The sequence below is a fragment of the Heterodontus francisci genome, chromosome 4 (genome assembly GCF_036365525.1).
Source record: "Heterodontus francisci isolate sHetFra1 chromosome 4, sHetFra1.hap1, whole genome shotgun sequence".
Taxonomy (NCBI): Eukaryota; Metazoa; Chordata; class Chondrichthyes; order Heterodontiformes; family Heterodontidae; genus Heterodontus; species Heterodontus francisci.
The window spans coordinates 152,172,523-152,192,255 of NC_090374.1; the positions used below are offsets into that span (position 1 = coordinate 152,172,523).

Below are 19,733 nucleotides of genomic sequence, written 5' to 3' on the forward strand. Positions count from 1 at the left end.
CTATAATAGTAATAAGGCAAACTAAAAAGTTGAAAATTAGTTGTTTTTTTTTAAATGGAAGCTATAAAATTCCTGGTTTGTGGATATCCTTTTCTCACAATCTGGCTTTGTGTTCATCAGAGCTGGATTCAAATGCAAAATATAAAAGTGAAGCTTCCCTACAATATGCTACATGAAGATTCTTCAATCAGTGCCATTTCCTATCATATGAGACTGCTTGTTCATCGAATTCTTTCCTGCCACGTGATCTGTGCTCAAACCCTTTTAAAAACCAGAGCAGGCATTTGAAATTTTGAAACGTAGACCTGGCCTGCCTGGAGACTAGAGAAAAAGACCTCTCTCTATAAAGGAAATTTGCACCTCTTGAAAAGAAACCCTGTATTTGAAAGCTGGCAGATTCCTGTTGCCGCCTGTCTCTGAAGAATTCCTGCATCCAGTGTGGTTCCTGTTGCCTCCTGTGTTTTGGGAAATCCTGGAACCTGAAGAAAGCTTCGACTTCTATACTGCTGATGTGAGTCCTAAGCGGACCTGTTGCTACACCCCTGCTAAAATACTTATGTGATGCCTGCTGTAGCTGAATTGCCTTGAATGCCTATCCATCACAAACTGTTCATCAACCTCACCAGGAGAGACTTCGAGTAGCATCCGACTATTCGACTCTGGGACACCTCACCCAACCAAAGAATTTCCAACCAGAATGTGACAAACTGATTTATTTTATTATTCCTTCTGTTCCTAAGAAACAACGGTAAACCAAAACCCTTTTTTCCCAGTTAACCATTTTTAAAAAAATCTATGTGTGTGTGTGCCTGAGGGCTCGGAAAACAAATAGCTTTCATATATATAGATTTATCTCGTTAGTGGTTATGACTTATTTTTTTCCCGAATAGCTAATGTTGTTGTTTAAAGAAACCTGGTTGATGTGCTTTATTCTGGAGCACAAAGAGTCTAATTGGCTATGGTTCAGTAGGTAGGAAAAATATATTGATCTGCTCTGACCCATGGAGAAGTGGAACTGAATTAACAGTGCATTTCTCCTGCCTTGGTCATAACTGTATCTTTTGGTGTGAATTGGTTTTGACTGTATTGATGCAAATTCGTTTTGATTGTGGATTTATGTGAATTGGATGCATATTAATGTGAATTGGTTCTGACCGTATACTCCTTTTTTTTAGGTGTGTTCATGTGACTAGGTTTAGGGTATACACTGATGTAAAAAAAAAAGCACTAGAATTTGGGAGTTGCAAGGACCACCTGGCTTCCAAATGCATGGAAATCAAAATGTAACAGACTACCCTCATGAGGTAATCTCATGTCAACTAGACTTCGCACCAGCTGCAGTACAACACCTGCCCTGTAAAGCCATATTTTAAAAGTAATAGGAGATGAATTGAAACTTTATAAATTTGCTTCCCAATTCTTTCTTAGGTTAGGAGAAGATAGGCTTTCTACTCACGTACTAGTGCAGCTTTTTGTAGCAGCTTGTGAACTTTTGAAGTTAACTGGAGGGCAACTGTAGCTTTTTGTAAGTTACTGGCTCCAGTTCAGATGAACACAATTCACTTGAATATACCCAAAACCAATTCACAGTCTACAGCCTCTGAAAAGCACCAGTTTTTTTATCAATGCCAGCTACGTACACTTGCACGATATCTTGACTTATGCTGACCTTTGGACTTAGACACCTATTACGCCAACAATAACTAGTTGAATTAGCCTAACACACTTAATGTACTCCTGTCCCTTCCTCCAAACAAGATGCAGGAGGAAACCTTGCACTATCCCAAGATTAATTAACTCTAACCCACAAATAGCACAGGCAGACTGGAGAGTCTAAGGTGTGAATGCACCTCCTTTGAACTGAGTGCACTCTGTTTTATTTCTACCATGTTCTTTGTAGCATCGATAGTAATTTTGATGTTTACATTCTTCAGCAATGTGTCTTAAAACAGTAATTCTGTAAATTACTAGTTTCTGGGCATTCACTTGGTTTCCTTTTTCTTTTTTAAACATGAAACCTAACATTAATTGCTAAAGAACATAAAAAGGAAATCAAAATTCTAGAGTCATAGAAGCTTACAGCACAGAAAGAGATCATCCAGGCGATCATGTCTGTTTTGGCTCGTTGCAATAAAGAACTATATTCACCATGCTACTCTCTCCCCATAGCCCTGTATATTCCTCTGGTTACAATATTTAGGATGGAAGACGGTCGCATAGCCAAGGACCTTCTGTATGGTGAGGTAGGCAGGGCCAGACGACCAGTGGGGCACCCAAAGCTTCACTTCAAGGATGCTTCCAAGTGTGACATGAAGGCCCTAAATGTCAACTATCGCATCTGGGAGTCAAGGTCCTCCAGTGACAGCAATGACAGGCACCTTATCAGTCACTGGAAAAGCAGGCCTACCTGCTCCACTGGGAAAAAGGCCTTGTTCCAGGAGGCCACAGATTTAGCAACGACCTGCTATGAGAACCTGAGCCTACTGACGCTCTGGTGCTCAGACATCTACAGGCAGATCCTCTGCCTATAGACCAGGGGTTGCCAACATGTTGATCGCGAGCTACTGGTAACTCATGTCGGCCTTTGAGTAGCTTGCATAAAGCTCCTGACAACGCAGTCCGATCGCCCACGTCATCCTACCAGCATTAATCCGTGTATCCGCATCCTGACATCACCGTGCACTGACGTCACAAAGGGACAAATGAGCAGCAGGGGTGAGTGAGCGGCAGGGGGACCAAGCGGAGGGGGAGCGAGCAGCAAGGAGGAGAGAGTGAACGGTGAGGCGGGGAGAGCGAGTGGCAAGGAGGAAGGGAGTGGATGGGGGTGGGGGGGGCACGAGCTGGTGTGCGGAGCTAGCGGGGGTTGGCTCATGATATTTTTCTTTTTATCAGAAGTAGCTCTCACTAAAGAAACGGTTGGTGAGTCCTGCTGTAGAACCTGTGTCAGGGGTCTCTTCTCCTTCCAGTGAGATCTCTGAATCCATCCCCTCTGCCATTTACAGGGGCATGCAGCTGAGGAAAAGGCAGCTGGTGCTGTTGATGGTGGTGTTGCTTCTCCTGTTGTCCCTCATTAGAGGGAAAGGTGCAGCTTCAAAAGCTGCTGCCATGCCGTGGGGAAGGTTGGTAGTAGGGACCTGCAGCTGAAGCTGAGTGAAGTGCTGGACAAGTGAAGTGCCTTCCAAGAAGTTGGCAATCACCTGTCAAGCAGTGAAAGCACTCGCTGAGAGAAGAAGTGCTTTGAACAGCAGCCTCTCACCTGGTCATGGCAGGGCTCTTTAGTTTCACTGATCCAAGCCTTCCCAGCTAATCAGTTTCACTGAAGAAGCTCTTCCCACTGTGCGCTCGACTCGGGTACCCTAGCAAGTTGCTGATAGGTCGGGAAACAGGTGCCCGAACTCGGAAATCCTTAATTGAGTGCTAAAACACTTCTAAATTGGCTTTTTTAAGTACGTTAATTACTTAACCAACAGTCCAGAGGGGCTCCCCATTCACCTTCAATTATGCTATTTTCTGGACATCAAGACGCTTCTGCGCTGGACGACATTGAATAGACCATAAGAGTCAACTTCTATTGCTGATCTGCTGCTCCATTGCTATCTTTTAAAGCAACTGATCAGTTTGCGGCCCTTCCCGCATTGCTGCTGTGAGTGAGAGACTTCAGTTTCTTACCGAGCCTGTAACTGGGCACCAGTTATACCGGTTTTTCAGTTTCAGCCACAATCTGCTCCTGGTTAAAGCCTGGCTTGGGTATAAAATTAAAACCCGACCCAGGTCCGACCCGACAATAGCCGACCCGGGCCCGAGTCCTTTAATTTTTTTAAATGCCCGACCCAACCCAAACCCGACACATGTGGTCGGGTATGCCTGGATTCAGGTCGCGGAGCCAGGCTTTACTCCTGGTGAGACTCACTCACCAGGGCTGAAGAGCAAACCTCTGCTGCTGCTGGATTTTATGCTGACCTCCAACCTCATCATCATCTTTCTGCCCTGCAACCAATCCTGTACACCTCCTAGATTTTCAATCCAACGGAAATATCTCTACCCTCAAATAGTTTCTGGATTTTACTCACTACACCTAACTCCAAACTCAGACAACTGTTTGTAAATGCTCCATGCTGCCTCCACCCTACCTGCATCAAAGTTGTCTCACCTCTGTCTTTAACTCTGGACTCTCTTGTATTGTCTCCTATCCAATTCCTGCTTACTATCAGACTTTTAAGTATCCTAATAACTGTTTCGTAACCAGGCCTATGTAATTTGAGTTTTCCCTGTGCATTTTGGCTACCGCTTTGTACCTGAGCCCATCACTTCTTCTATTTCCACTTTTTTCTCCCCCTTTTTTAAACTTATTTTTTCTTTCCCCCTCCTAGAGCTCTCACTTCCAATGTCATGCCTCTTTTCACTTCTCCCCTCCCAGATCCCTACCCCAACCCTTCAATACTCCTCAACCTCGCTGCTCTTTTGACACCATCCCTGGCTTGACTCCCTCTTAGATAAGCCTACAGATTCCCTCTGTGTCTCTCTTGGCATTCTCTGAAGGGCTCATTGTGACACTCAGTGCTGCCTCATTCCGAGCAGCAATCCCAATTGCCGCATCCTACTCTCTCGCCAAACTTTCCAGTGCGCTTGCTGGGGCTAATCTTACCAATTTCCTTCTCGTCCCACTCACCCCTCCCACGGCTGACCCTGTGGACTCGGCCAGTGGATCAGCTCTCACTAAGCTTCTCCAGATCTCCCTCCAGAATAGCTGTTCACTTGTCAACAAAGCCCTTGCCATTCATGAATATATTGTGGATGATTACATCGACATCATAGCCCTGATGGAGTACTGACCATAAAATTAATGAAGTCTCCCCACCTGGCTTTACTTTCCACCTTGCCCCACCAAGATGGACATGGTGACATGGTGACATGACCAAATCACATCTTGGCCTGACCTGCTACTCCTCTGGCCCTTCTCCTCCTTTGAGCATCTCATTTTGTTCCATCCCTCTCACCTCTCATTTAAAATCCTCGTTCTCTACCGCCCACCCAAGTACGAAAAAGAATTTCTCTCAGATATTTTCACTGCTTTCCGCTTTCACGTCTCTACCGGACTTCCTTCTGTGCTTGCCCCTTGAAAAACTAAAAAAATTGATAACTTGAGATCATTTCAAATGTCCAAGTTGGTCCAATGTTTGACCCCAAAATAATTAGTGTACATGTAATTATTTTTTAATGGAATTCTCCCAATTTCAAGCCTTAAGACTTTTACTGCATATATTTTATTTTATTCCATCTTCAACTAAGCATTTCACTCTTGTCTCTTGGTAAGAGGGATGCTCCATCTGGATGTTCCACTCATTGTGACATGCTCATTGCTGAATATTACAACTACACTTTCAAAACCCCAACTGTCTAGCCTTTGGCCCTCTGTTCACCACAACATTTCTGCAGCTGCTGATTTGCTCAACTGCACTCTCACCTCCACCTTTGATGCCTTCGTCCCCAATAAAGCCATTACTGTCTCTCATAAAAACAGAAAATACTGGAAATACTCAGCAGGTCTGGCAGCATCTGTGGAGAGAGATACAGGGTTAACGTTTCAGGTCTGTGACCTTTCATCATAGCTGGCTAAGATTAGAAATGTAACCGGCTTTGAGCAAATGAAAGGGGGAAGGGGTGCAGAAGAACAAATGGGAAGGTGTGTGAGAGGGCAGAGGGCAGGAGAGGTTATATGACAAAGATGTCATCAGACAAAGACAAAGGGAGTGCTAATAGTTGTAGTAAAAGACAAAGCATTAGCCCAGAGAGAGTGTTAATGGCAGCATAATGAGCAGTTCGGTCCAAAAGCACAAACATGAAAAACAAGTTTAAGACAAGCACATGGTTAAACAAAAAACTTTAAAAAAGCCAATCATGCTCTCAAATTGTTGAACTCAATGTTGAGTCCAGAAGGCTGTAGACCGCCTAATCGGAAGATGAGGTGCTGCTCCTTGAGCTTGCGTTAAAGTTCAAGCAGGCCAAGAATGGAAATGTGGGCACGAGAGCAAGGTGGTGAATTAAAATGGCAAGCAACCGCAACCATGCTTGCGGACTGAGCGGAGGTGCTCCGCAAATCGGTCACCTGATCTGTATTTGGTCTCCCCAACATAGAGGCGACCGCATTGTGAGCTGCGAATACAGTATACTGAATTGAAAGAAGTACAAGTAAATCGCTGCTTCACCTGTAAAGAGTGTTTGGGGCCTTGGATGGTGAGGACAGAGGAGGTAAAAGGGCAGGTATTACACCTCCTGTGATTGCAGGGAAAGGGGACAAGGTGTCAGGGGTGATGGAGAGTGGACCAGGGTGTCGTAGAGGGAACGATCCCTTCTGAATGCTGACAGGGGAGGGGTGGGGAAGATATGTTTGGTGGTGGCATCACGCTGGAGGTGGCGGAAATGGTAGAGAATGATCATTTGGGTGTGGAGGCTGGAGGGCTGGAAAGTGAGGACAAGAGGAACCCTGTCACAGCTCGGGGGAGGGGGGCAGGGGATAGGGGAAGGAGTGAGGGCAGAAGTGCGGGAAATGGTCAGACACGGTCGAGGGCCCTGTCAACCAAAGTGGAGGAGAATCCTCACTGTTGTGGAAGGTTGCATCATCAGACCATGCGTTGGAGATGGAGAAACTGGGAGAATGGAATGGAGTCCTCACAAGATGCAGGGTATGAGGACGTGTAGTCAAGGTAGCTGTGGGAGTCAAAAACAAGAAATGCTGGATTCACTCAGCAGGTCTGGCAGCATCTGTGGAAAGAGAAGCAGAGTTAACGTTTCGGGTCAGTGACCCTTCTTCGGAACTGCCAAATATTAGAAAAGTCACAGATTATAAACAAGTGAGGTGGGGGTTGGGCAAGAGATAACAAAGGAGAAGGTGCAGATTGGACCAGGCCACATAGCTGACCAAAAGGTCACGGAGCAAAGGCAGACAATATGTTAATAGTGTGTTGAAAGACAAAGCATTAGTACAGATTAGGTGTGAATATACTGAATATTGAACATCAGCAAGTGCAAACCTGAAGAAAAACAACCTGAAGAAACAGTGGGTAAGCAAACTGAACAAACTAAGATGAAATGAAATAAATGCAAAAAAAGATTGTAAAAAATGTAAAAAGGAATGCAAAAAAAAGGAAGAAAAAATAACTAAAAATGACTAAAAATGAAAGTAAAGTGGGGGGCTGTCATGCTCTGAAATTATTGAGCTCAATGTTCAGTCCGGCAGGCTGTAGTGTGCCTAATCGGTAGATGAGATGCTGTTCCTCGAGCTTGCGTTGATGTTCACTGGAACACTGCAGCAATCCCAGGACAGAGATGTGAGCATGAGAGCACGGGGGAGTGTTGAAATGGCAAGCAACCGGAAGCTCAGGGTCAACGTGAGAACAAGTTCAGCCAGGTGGAGGAGGATGCTGGTGGATGGGGACATGTTGGGCTTCTGTTCAAGGAAGAAGCGGAGAGTCCTCAAACCGTCCTGGTGGGCAATGGAGGTATAGAGAAATTGGACATCCATAATGAAGAGGAGGCCGTTAGGGCCAGGAAACTGGAAATTTTCAAAATGATTAGGGCATCAGAAAAGTTATGGATGTAGGAGACTGGACCAGAGAGAAAAAAGAGTCAAGATAGGAAGAAATAAGTTCAGTGGGGCAGGAACAGGCTCCTCTGGAGTTCTTCCCTCTACAGCTTCCAACCTCATTGTTCTGCAGCCCCGGACAGCCCGCTTCTACCTCCTTCTCAAAATCCACAAACAGGACTGACCTGGTAGACCCATCATTTCAGCCCCACTGTAGAGATGTGAGACTTACTGGATTGCTCCGCGGAGAGCTGGTATGGAATCGTTGGGCGGAATGACCCCCTTCTCCGCTGTAAATGATTTTACTTTAAACCCACCCTACAGGAGTGGTCTCGTCCAGAGTTAAGTCCCCATCATGCATCTTGTGCCCCTCTAACACTAGGCCACTCCTTGCTTCCCCCACACAATTGCTGCCAGGTCAACTAAAATGCTGTCCTCTGGGACTCTTAGTTTCCTCTGCATTGTCATCTCCTCTTTTGCTGTTTTTATTTCCTCCTCAAAGTAAAAGGACTTTTGAGCAGTTTTCTGGAGCATGATAAAAAAGCCAACGACTTGTCTTTTGATGCAGACTTATCTCCACATGCTGAATTGGGTTCCACAGAGCTGTCAACATCACTAAATTATGAACTTAAGATGTAACATTTGGTAAGTGGAGCACGTCTGGAACCTATAGTTCCCAAAGCTGTCCACCACTTGGGTTATTCTCGTCTTATGTCTGGGTCTACTGTAAACTAATTTATAGAGATTGATTGTCATGATGACTCAACAACTCCATTGTGGACTACCAGGAAGGCCTATAATAGTTCACAGAATCGTTACAGCACAGAAGGGGGCCATTCGGCCCGTCGAATCTGCGCTGGCTCTCCAAAAGAGCAATTTAACTAGCGCCACTCCCCCACCTTCATCCATACAGAAGCATTTGTCAACATATATTGCTGCATCTCATCTCCTAAATACCACATGGAAGATGCCAGGTGAATACATTAGCAATTTGTGCTACCCTCAGTATTTAACACCATACGTTCTCCTCGCCATGCCCCAGCCTTGGTCGGAGCTTTAACCTAATAGCAACAACAACCGGAAGAGTGCCACCACCTCGGCTGGCGTACCGTACGTGCGCACCCCCGCCTGCGATCGGCGAACCGTACGTGCGCACCCCCGCCCGCGATCGGCAAACCGTACGTGCGCACCCCCGCCTGCGATCGGCGAACCGTACGTGCGCACCCCCGCCCGCGATCGGCAAACCGTACGTGCGCACCCCCGCCCGCGATCGCCGGACCGCACGTGCGCACCCCCGCCCGCTCAGTGACGTCAGGTGGCGTTGCTGCAGTGACGGTGGAAGATGGCGGCGCGGCGGAGTCAGCTTTCTCCCAGCGCTTCGGACCCCGGACCGACTACGGTTCCGGTTTCCGACAGGCCCGATTCACCAGGATTCAACGGCGGTAACGCTAGCCCCCCGGGTTCTGGGGCGGCAGTGCCGCCGCCAACAATAGGGGGTGGCGGTGGGGCGGTGAGTGACTCCGGCCGTGAGCTGTTCGAGGCCTGCAGGAACGGCGACGTTTTGCGGGTGAAGCGACTGGTGGATTCGGGCAATGTGAACGCCAAGGACATGGCCGGCAGGAAATCTACACCGTTGCACTTCGCCGCAGGTGTGTAACCCCATTTAGCGGGAGGTTGGGTGATTAGAGCGGGACCTACAGGAAGGAGGTGGGGCGAGCGGCTATCTCCCGATGGTGATGGAAGCCCGGGGCCGAGTCCGTGTACAGCTTCATCCTCGGGGTCCTGGGACTCGTCGCCGTCAAAACAACGCAGCATTTATTGGGTGGGGGATGATGATGCTGCCGTGGGCCTGGAGGAGAGCAGTAACGGGGATCATTGGAATCTGGGCCCTACTACTACTCTGCGAATATTAAAAACTGACAACCCAATGGTATCGTACGGCATGAATTCATGCTCTGTAAATAGACGTTCTAGTCATAGTGGTTGGGAGCTGGAGAGAATGTTGTGCAGGGTAAGGGGGAAATAAATTTTTTTTGTCGTGATGATGCAGACAATAGTTTCATTATTGGATCACTTGTAAAGTCAGAGATGATTGTGCTGAAATTGTGTTGCACGCAACTCTTTTCTCAAGTGTTTTGCCTCTCCTGGGAGATTACGGAGACAAACAAGCCCAGGGCCAATAAGGGAAGAGTTAATCAGGAAAATTCTTCTCCGACCCCCTTAGATGACCAAAAACCAGTTCACAAGATGACATGGGCTACGTGTTTTCTGTAAAATCACTTGACTTATATGTGATACTGTATGTGATACTGTATCCAGTCAATAACCAATTTTTTTTGTATGACGACTCCTTTGTATGCTGCAGTTGCTGTTGCAAATTTTCATTTCTCAGGATCCCCCAAAATTATTGTAATTGTTTTCCTTTCTTCCTAGTCAACCCAGTCCTTTTAAAACCCAAGCTTGCTGTCAGAAAATCTCTACCTGATTCAACTTGTTTTTGTTGCTACGCTTTTCAACCATGTTGCAATGAGCCGTGGCCCTTCCCTTGGGTTTCTCAAATGTTGTCAAGTATTAGAAATAAATTTCAGGGTGATTACAAATTTGGGTAATGCAGCTCAGCCCCCACCACTTACTGAATACTGAGAGGTGTAGAGGGAGTGAGGGAACTTGGTGTGAATGTCCACAGATCCCTGAAGGCAGCAAGACAAGTTGATAACGTGGTTGAGAAGGCATATGGAATCCTTTCCCTTATTAGCCGAGGTATAGCAAACGGGGAGGTTATGCTGGAACTGTATAAATCATTAGATAGGCCACAACTTGAGTCCTGTGTGCAGTTCTGGTCACCTCTTTACAGAAAGGATGTAATTGCACTAGAGAGGGTACAGAGGAGATTTACGAGGATGTTGCTGGGACTGGAAAAATGCAGCCATGAGGAAAGATTGGATAGGCTGGGGTTGTTCTCCTTGGAACAGAGGAGGCTGAGGGGAGATTTGATTGAAATTACAAAATTGTGAGGGGTCTGGATAGAGTGGAAGTGAAGGGCCTATTTACCTTAGCAGAGGGGTCAGTGACTAGGGAGCATAGATTTAAAGTGATTGTTAGAAAGATTGGAGGGGGGATGCGGAAAAATATTTCACTGAGAGGGTGGTGGGGGTCTGGAACTTGCTGCTTGAAAGGGTATATGAGGCAGAAACCCTCAACTCATTAAAAAGGTGTCTGGATATGCACCTCAAGTGTCGTAACCTGCAGGGCGACGGACCAAATGTTGGGAGGTGGAATTAGGCTGGTGGCTCATTTTTCAGCTGGCGTAGATGTGATGGGCAAGTGGCCTCTTTCTGTGCCATAAACTTTCAGTGATTCTATGAACTGTAAAAACTTGGCTGTGGTATAGCTAATTTTCATATCGCCCAATGAAGCACAAAACACAAAACGGAACACAAAAGTCCGAGTGTATCAGGCCTGTGTCCTCAGTACCTTGCTCTATGGCAGCGAGGCCTGGACAACGTATGTCAGCCAAGAGCGACGTCTCAATTCATTCCATCTTCGCTGCCTCCGGAGAATACTTGGCATCAGGTGGCAGGACCGTATCTCCAACACAATAGTCCTCGAGGCGGCCAACATCCCCAGCTTATACACACTACTGAGTCAGCGGCGCTTGAGATGGCTTGGCCATGTGAGCCGCATGGAAGATGGCAGGATCCCCAAAGACACATTGTACAGCGAGCTCGCCACTGGTATCAGACCCACCGGCCGTCCATGTCTCCGCTTTAAAGACGTCTGCAAACGCGACATGAAATCCTGTGACGTTGATCGCAAGTCGTGGGAGTCAGTTGCCAGCATTCGCCAGAGCTGGCGGGCAGCCATAAAGACGGGGCTAAAGTGTGGCGAGTCGAAGAGACTTAGTAGTTGGCAGGAAAAAAGACAGAAGCGCAAGGGGGGAGCTAACTGTGTAACAGCCCCGACAAACAAATTTCTCTGCAGCACCTGTGGAAGAGCCTGTCACTCTAGAATTGGCCTTTATAGCCACTCCAAGCGCTGCTTCACAAACCACTGACCACCTCCAGGTGCTTATCCATTGTCTCTCGAGATAAGGAGGCCAAAGAAGAAGAATGAAGCACAACTGCAGTGAGCTCTTTGTACACTTGTAAAGAAGAAAGCACATTCAGGTACAAAAAAGACATAAAACAGGGTTTTGAAAAACAATAAGATGTGTTCCTGCAGTTCAACATTTCATCTAAAGTTGCTTTTGGGATGGATTGACATGTGGGGAAACCAGTTTTTGAACAGGTCATGTCAGCTGTGAACGAAACCTAATAAAAATAAGTAACAGAGTTGCTAAATCGTATTATATTTTCCGACAGAATTTCATCAGTATCTGTTGATGTGTTAAATTCAAAAATAGAACTGCGTGAATATCTAGCTGGGAAAGGGTTTGGGCAACAGAGTAAGATAATCAAATGCTTTGTGAGACGTGATGTGCAAAGGCACAATGGACCGATCGGTGCTTACTATATCAAAATTTCTAGGATTTCTTTGGGGCGGTTAGAGAATGTGTAGGACAGCTAGCCAAGAGTTAATAAGGTACATGTGGTATGGGTAAATATTCTGCAGTTTTATTTGATTTTTTTCAGCTGAGGAAAGGGAAGGAATCCAGTAGTATTTATTCACTGAGTAAACTAAGTGGAAGATGGACTGATGTCTGTGGTAGCCTTGAAGAAACAGTGTTGATTGATAACTGGCTTTTTCTAGGTTCTTTGCAGTGTAATGCAGTAAATCTCTGTGTCTGTTCTGGATTAATGTGAAGTTTGATAAATGCAAGGTCCCTCTCTGCAAGGTTGATAAATAGCTTGGGTTGACTAATTAAAATAGTCAAAAGGCTCGCCTGAGTGCCTTCAGTTTTGTTGAATCGAAGAATGAGTTTAAAAAAAAAATACAGTGAAGCTCATCAACTTAAACCATGCCCTGCAAAGGCGAGATTGTTAAAATGCTATTCAGCTTTTGATACCAAATAAGAAATGAACAAACATGATACTGTAACTTGATTCTGGAATGTCCAGTACACTGTACAAGCCAATTCCCATGACATTTTCAAGTCAGAAAGTAATAGTAATTTAAACCATTATATTTTACCTTTATGTCAAAAACAATCTTACTTTTAATTACCACTGTGGTGGTGAGTTGTTAAGTGTGTTTTTATGCAGTAAGTTGATTAATTGATATTTTGAATATATGCAGACCACATCACAAGTTGGTAATTTTTATTTTCAGGCCTTGTTTCATATTTGATTTGAACAAACTATGCTTGTATTCATTATTTGATCGTTTTACCATTTCACATTGAATCTGACTTGAGATTTGCCTGAATGAGAGGTTATTTTCTGATACTTGCTGCTGGCAATGGTGAACTGAAATACTTAAGAGAATTGAGTCTTGAAAATAAATAAACTTTTTGTTTGGAAGTTTTTACTTTGAGGCGACGTTGGATGCCTGAAGGTTGCACTTCACTGCACATTTCTTTGCCACAATTTTTACCATGCAGACACAAATTTATAATTGTACATTTGCTTCCAGTTCCTTAAGTGTGTTTAGAATCAATGGGTATGTGACTTAAAGTGGTCTCGCATTTGGTCGGAGGCTAAGAAGTCGAAGCTTGACGGTACCTATTTTACTAATATATCAAATGAAGGTATTTCAGTTGCAAAGCTCGCTTGCCCCTTGCTGAGGCTGTTATATAGTCTGTAAAGCTTTGAGAAGATGAGTACTTATTTTTCAGTCTCTGCAGGTTTCTTAAATTTTGATGCTACTGTATAAAATAATAATTTAACAAGGAGAATGTTAATGCCAGATCAATGTTGGCAGCTTTAGACATGATTATTAACAGCTGATTGTTTCTTAAGGTACAGATCAGCCATGATCTAGTAGAATGGAGGAACAGGTTCGAGGGACTGAATGGCTTCTTCCTGCCTCTGTGTAATTATAAGAGCTAAAATGTGCTTTTGATGTAAATTACAAGGTTTATTTTGGGATAGAAAATGAGAAATTTTGCTGATATCCTGTTTACTCCAGAGTTAGCATTGGCTTTGTATTGCTGTGAGAATTTTACAGACCCATTTGCAGCAGATTTGGAATGGTTTTTAATTTAATACGTTTTAAATGGAAATTGTAAGGTAAGAGGCAATTGGGGACTGGATGTTCCCTCGCAGCTGGGAGTGGGATTTATTGGCACCTGTTCTTAAATGCCTCATTATATCTAGATACAAGCTCCTGGCCTCATCTTTTTCTGTGAGAAGAGCTGTTCATGCTTTGGAGACATCTATATGGCTCAGTTTGGTTTTTTTTGTAAAGTGGGAATGCTAGAATGTTCAACAGTCTCCTACAGACTTCTACAACTTCATAGAATATCGAAGGTTGCAGCACAGAAGGAGGCCATTTAACCCATTGTGCCTGTGCCAGCTCTTTGAGCAATCCAATTAGTCCCATTCCTTTGCTGCTTCCCCTTAGCCCTGCAAATTTTCCCCTTCAAGTTACTTTTGAATTGTTTTGAAAATGGACTAATTTGTGGTGTAGAGTATAAAAGGTGATCACACTTTAATTATTGTTAATAGGCTATTTGGTAATTAATACTATGTATGTTAAACATAAAATACACAGTAAAGCCAATATATTCCTGAAAAAAAGAGACAATGCTTTTGAAGCGTTTTGTCTTGCACTCATCAGGACAGACATGAGAATGCCAAATTTCAAAGAAAGCAACAATTTATACTGCATGAGGAAAGGGCGTTGATTGGTTGGCAAGTCGATTCTGGTCAAGGCGTTGCCATGGAGATTGCACCAGGGAACTATTGACCCTCACGCTTTTTTGTTTAATTCAAAAAAGGCGCAACACTTGGACATGTTTCATTTGCCTGCAGAGGACAGGTCCCTGCATGTACGAACTCAATAAGCTCGTACTTGCAAAACTCAGAACACAATATCTAACGTTAGGCATGATACCGAGATTGGACAGTATTTATTGAACATTCCCGAGTGTGCTAAGAATTGCACGAACAACCAATTTAAGATTATCAGTCTGGTTTACAATGTGGCTCACTTCTTCCAAGAAGCTACATATATTCATATGCGGAGACCTGTCCTCTGCTGACAAAAGAAACATGTCCAAGCATTGCGCCTTTTTTGAATTAAACAAAAACGTGAGGGACAATAGTTCCCTGGTGCATTCGCCATGGCAACACCTCAACGAATCAGAATCAACTTGCCAACCAATCAGCACCCTTTTCTCATGCAGTATAAATTATTGCTCCCTTTGAAATTTGGCATTCTTGCAACTCTCTTGATGAATGCAAGATGAAAAGCTTTGACAGTATGTCTCTTTTATCAGCAATATTCAAGTTCTGTGCTCCCAAGTGACTATTTATACACTTTAGTTCATGATCTCATTGTTTTCACCAGTACTATCGACAGTACTTCCTAATGATATATAGCTCAATATACTCTCTCTACATATATAAAATCTTTCTGCATATAGCTAGATGGTTTTCATGATTCTGGTGGATGTAGTACAGAAATTCACATGCCCACTGTTAGTACTTTCCTAAAACCTTAGCAAGAAACTGACTTCATTGTGGTTGTGAGAGAATATTTATATCTAGGTTTTTGAACAGATACTGCATTCAGAATTTGCGTGCCCAGTCTAAATTTGCACAATGGGACTAACTGCATATTCATTAATTGTTATGTGGTCCAGTTGAAGATGATTTGCTTTTCTGAGGAATATTCTTGTGATTCCAAAAGATATTGATTTGAATAATGAAATATTCATCCCACAGATTAAGGACTAAATGTGTAAATTTCTTGGGATTTGATAGAGCTAAGTTTTGTCTTTATCCTGAGATATGTTGTTGTCCTAAGCTGTTCAGAATATTTGCCAATGTTGTTCTATTGGGACTGACTGTGAGAAATTGGCCAACAGAAATGTTTGTTTTAAAAAGTAATGCATCCTACCAGCAGAGAATGATCTATTTTTAGCCCATTTCCCTCTGGCATGCATAGGACCAGTAACTTATTGTATATGCTGATTTTCAAATGCTGATCCATGTTCTACTTTGCTGTGACATAGTAGTGTAGCCCGTGTGATAAACCATCTTGCTGGCATCTATTAGAGCAATGCCAGAATTCACCGTTTTTAAATTATATTATGAAACTTAATTTTGCCATTTGCCTCGAGCATCAGTGGTAGTCAGGTGGTAGTCTATCACAAATGTATTTGGGTATCCAGCAGCTATCTACAGAGAATAGTCAATGGATTAAAAACAAGAAATGCTGGAAATACTCAGCAGGTCTGGCAGCATCTGCAGAGAGAAGCAGAGTTAACGTTTCAGGTCAGAGACCGTTCAGAACTGACATATTAGAAATGTAAAAGGTTTTAAGCAAGTAAAGTGGGGGTGGGGCAAGAGATCACAAAGGTGAAAGTGTTGATAGGACAAGGTCACAGAGAATAACTGACCAGAAGGTCATGGAACAAAGGCGAATGGTATGTCAATGGTGTGCTGAAAGACAAAGCGTTAGTACAGAGAGGGTGTGAATGACTAAAGCACAGAGCATTCCAAGCACAAACACAAAAAAAAAATTTAAAAAAACAAAACAGTGGGTAAGCACAGTGGAAACAAATTAAACAAACTGAAAAACCTAAAATAAAATAACCAAATAAAAAAGGGAAAAGGAAAAATAACTAAGCATAAAAAGGGGGACCCGTCATGCTCTGAAAATCAATGGATTAACCTTACTCACCTGATGGAAACTGATGTGATCGAACAGCAGCCTGTTTTACACTCTCCCAATTTTATTTTTCATTAAAGATTTTTCATTACAGTACGAGACCTAAGTCACAAAACTTGATGGTGCCTCCTCATTAACTCTTTAATAATTGTAGAGAAAATAAATCAAAATATTTTTAAATAGACGTATAAGCTAAATGAAAATGTGAGTTTTAAAGAGGTTCCCAAGAGATGGGGTACAGTAGTGTGGTGGTGGTACTGGACTAGTAATCCAAAGGCTTGGACTAATGATCTGGAGAGATGAGGTCAAATCCCACCAGCTGGGGAATTTAAATTCATTTAATTAAGTAAATCTGGAGTAAAAAGCTAATATCAGTAGTAGTGTCCATGAACTACCAGATTGTTATTAAAACCCATTTGGTTCACTAATATCCTTTAGGGACAGGCATCTGCTGTCCTTACCCAGTCTGGCCTATATTTGACTCCAGACCAACAGTAATGTGTTGACTCTTAACTGCCCTCTGAAATGGTCTAGCAAGCCACTCAGTTGTATTCAAGAAGATGGCTCACCACCTCAAGGGCAGTTAGGGATGAGCAACAAATGTTGGTCTTGCCAACAGCACCCCTATCCCAAGAATGAATTAAACAAAGATTTTAAAATATTTGGGAATTTGAGTCAGGATAGAATATACCTATTTGTACATGTGGCATAACCTAAGCTAGTAGAATTAACTGTTGGAACAAGATATGGATCTGCTGTCTGAAGTGTGCATTTGTTTTTCTTTGTACCTGATTGTAAAATGTTTGAGCAATATGCTCAATTTATGGTGTCCGTATGACAAAAAAGATAGAGGCACTGGAGAAGGTGCAAAAAAGATTTCCAAGGATGTTACCAAAACTGAGAGGGTATAACTATCAGGGAAGACTGAACAGGCTGGGGCTCTTCACTCTAGAAAAGAGAAGGTTGAGAGGCGACCTGATAGATCTTAAATTATGAGAGGGTTTGATAGGGTAGAGATGGTGTTTCAACTTGTTGGGTTGTCCAAAAGTAAAGGTGATAAACATGAGCTAGTCACCAATAAATCCAATAAGGAATTCAGGAGAATGTTTTTTACTTGGGAAATGATTAGAATGCAGAACTTGGCATCCAACGTAGTTGAGATGATTAGCATGAACGAATTTAAGGGAAAGCTATATAAGCACATGAGGGAGAATGCGTAGCAGGATATGTTGACAGGGTGAAATGAGGTAAGGTGTATGGAGGCTCATATGGCACCAAAACACTGACATTAACCTGTTGGGTTGATCAGCCTGCTTCTGTGCTGTCGCTGTCATTGTCAGTCCCTCGAATCGAAGATTACCTCTACCAGAGTTCATGATTTGTGTGTCCGCAGGTGACACAGCAGACCAATCCTGAACTACAAGTCTTTGCACCAAGAGGGCAAGTGTTGCCCTGGGGGAGGGGGGTTTTGGAGGCAGAGCCCTTCTCTCCCGCTTTCGATGTTTCGCAGCAGATTTTATGCAGTCAGTTTCCAACTGTGTTGTGGCTTATTGGATGAGGCATTGGCACGTGGCATGGTTAGCAGCAAGTTCCTCCCACGCACCGATATTAATTTGTCCCTTTTTCAATGATGCCTTCAGAGTGTCCTTAAAACGTTTTCTTTGTCCTCCTTGAGATCGGGTGCCATCCTTAAGTTGTGAAAAGAGGATCTGCTTCGGAATCCGATTATTTGGCACGCAGATGCAGAGCTGATTTTGCATGATCATGGTTGTGATGCTGGAGGAATTGGCTGTGGTGAGGATGCTGGAGTTTTTTCGCCTGTCTTCCCACTTGGTTTTGAGCATCCTGCGGAAACGCTGCTGGTGGAAATTCTCCAGTGACCAGAGGTGCCCTTTGGTAGGTGATGCAAATCTCACTGCTATATAGAAGAGTGGTAACAACAGAATTGTAGGCTAAAGCCTTTGTCCTCTTTTGGCGATCCCTATTGTCAAAGACGTGGTTACACAATTTTTGGAAGGTTGTGCTGGATTTCCACTTCGATGGTGACTTTTGAGAAAGGTAGCTGCTGAGATATGGGAAGAGTTCAATGACTTCTAAAGTCTCCCCATCAATAACAATAGCTGGAGATGTAGATGCTTGTCTAGGGGAAGGCTGGTGGAGGATTTTGGTCCTGCTGATGTTGAGTGAGACCAACCCTTTTGTATGCAAAGTTGAAGAGGTTGAGGGTGGTCTGAATGTCACTTGTGGTGTGGGCCACAACTGCACAGTCGTTGGCATATTGTAAGTTGTGAATATGCTGGAGAGTCATTTAGTCTTGGCTCTGAGCCTGTTAAGTTTGAAAAGCTTCCTGTTGAATCGAAACTCAATCATGACCACTTGTGGAAGGTGGTCATGAATGAGTTCCATGACCTGGATGAGGTAAATAGTGAAGAGAGTTGGCACAATCACACAGCTTTGCTTGACGCCTGTTTGGATATGAAAGGGCTCGGTCTCCAATCCATTGCAACGGATGGTGGTTGTCATACCGTCGTGCAAGAGCCATAGGATAGTAACATATTTTGCTAGACATCCACGTCTCTGGAGCACTTTCCAAAGAGCTGCACGGTTGATGGAATCAAAGGCCTTTGACAGGTCAATGAAGACTATGTAGAAATCTTCACATTGCTCTAGGCACTTTTTTTGGATTTGTCGAGCAACGCAGATCATATCTGTGGATCCCCTGGATGGCCGGAAACCACATTGGGTCTCTGGAAGTATGTGTTTGCTGATGGGTAGGAGGCGGTTCAGGCGGATTCTCATGAGAACCTTCCCCACTATGGACAGAAGAGATATGCCTCTATAGTTCCCACCCAAATTTATCACCCTTCTTAAAAAGTGGAACAATGATGGCATTGCGGAAGTCGAGAGGTAGCACCTCCTCTTCCCAGATTTTTGTAAAAAAAAAAGTCTGAGAGTTTGAGCAAGAGTTCTTGAGCACCAGCTTTATAGATCTTTGCAGGAATGTTGTCCGGATCATGTGCCTTGTTGTTCTTCTGTTGGATAGCCTTTTGTATCTCAGCAAGTGTTGGCAGCATGCTCAAATATGATCTCAGGCTGTTGAAGGATTGTTTTGATGGTTTTGTCTGATACAGTTGACTCCTGATTGAGGAGGTTCTGGTAGTGCTCCTTCCAACCATCTCTGATAGCTGCGTCATCTTTGAGAAGAGTAATGCCGTCTTTAGTTTGGAGTGGGCAAGGACTATTTGTTTTGGTCTGCAGATGGTCTTGATAGCCTGGAAGAAGCTGCGCATGTCATGCAGGTCGGAATAACGTTGGATTTCATTGGCCTTCTCTACCCACCATTCTTGATGACGTGTCATTCTGAGCTTCATATTTG

The 19,733-nt window shown here is 43.9% G+C and overlaps 1 protein-coding gene across 2 annotated transcripts in view; it reads left to right on the top strand.

Moving 5' to 3' along the window:
- The first annotated feature begins 8,900 nt into the window (after nucleotides 1–8,900).
- tnksa (tankyrase, TRF1-interacting ankyrin-related ADP-ribose polymerase a) overlaps nucleotides 8,901–19,733 on the top strand; it is a 207,568-nt gene continuing 196,735 nt past the window's right edge. For both annotated transcript variants that reach the window (XM_068030356.1, XM_068030357.1), the window contains exon 1: nucleotides 8,901–9,231. In XM_068030356.1, the coding sequence (XP_067886457.1) occupies nucleotides 8,925–9,231 (307 nt within the window). In that variant the 5' untranslated portion in view covers nucleotides 8,901–8,924. The remainder of the gene's footprint in view (nucleotides 9,232–19,733) is intronic.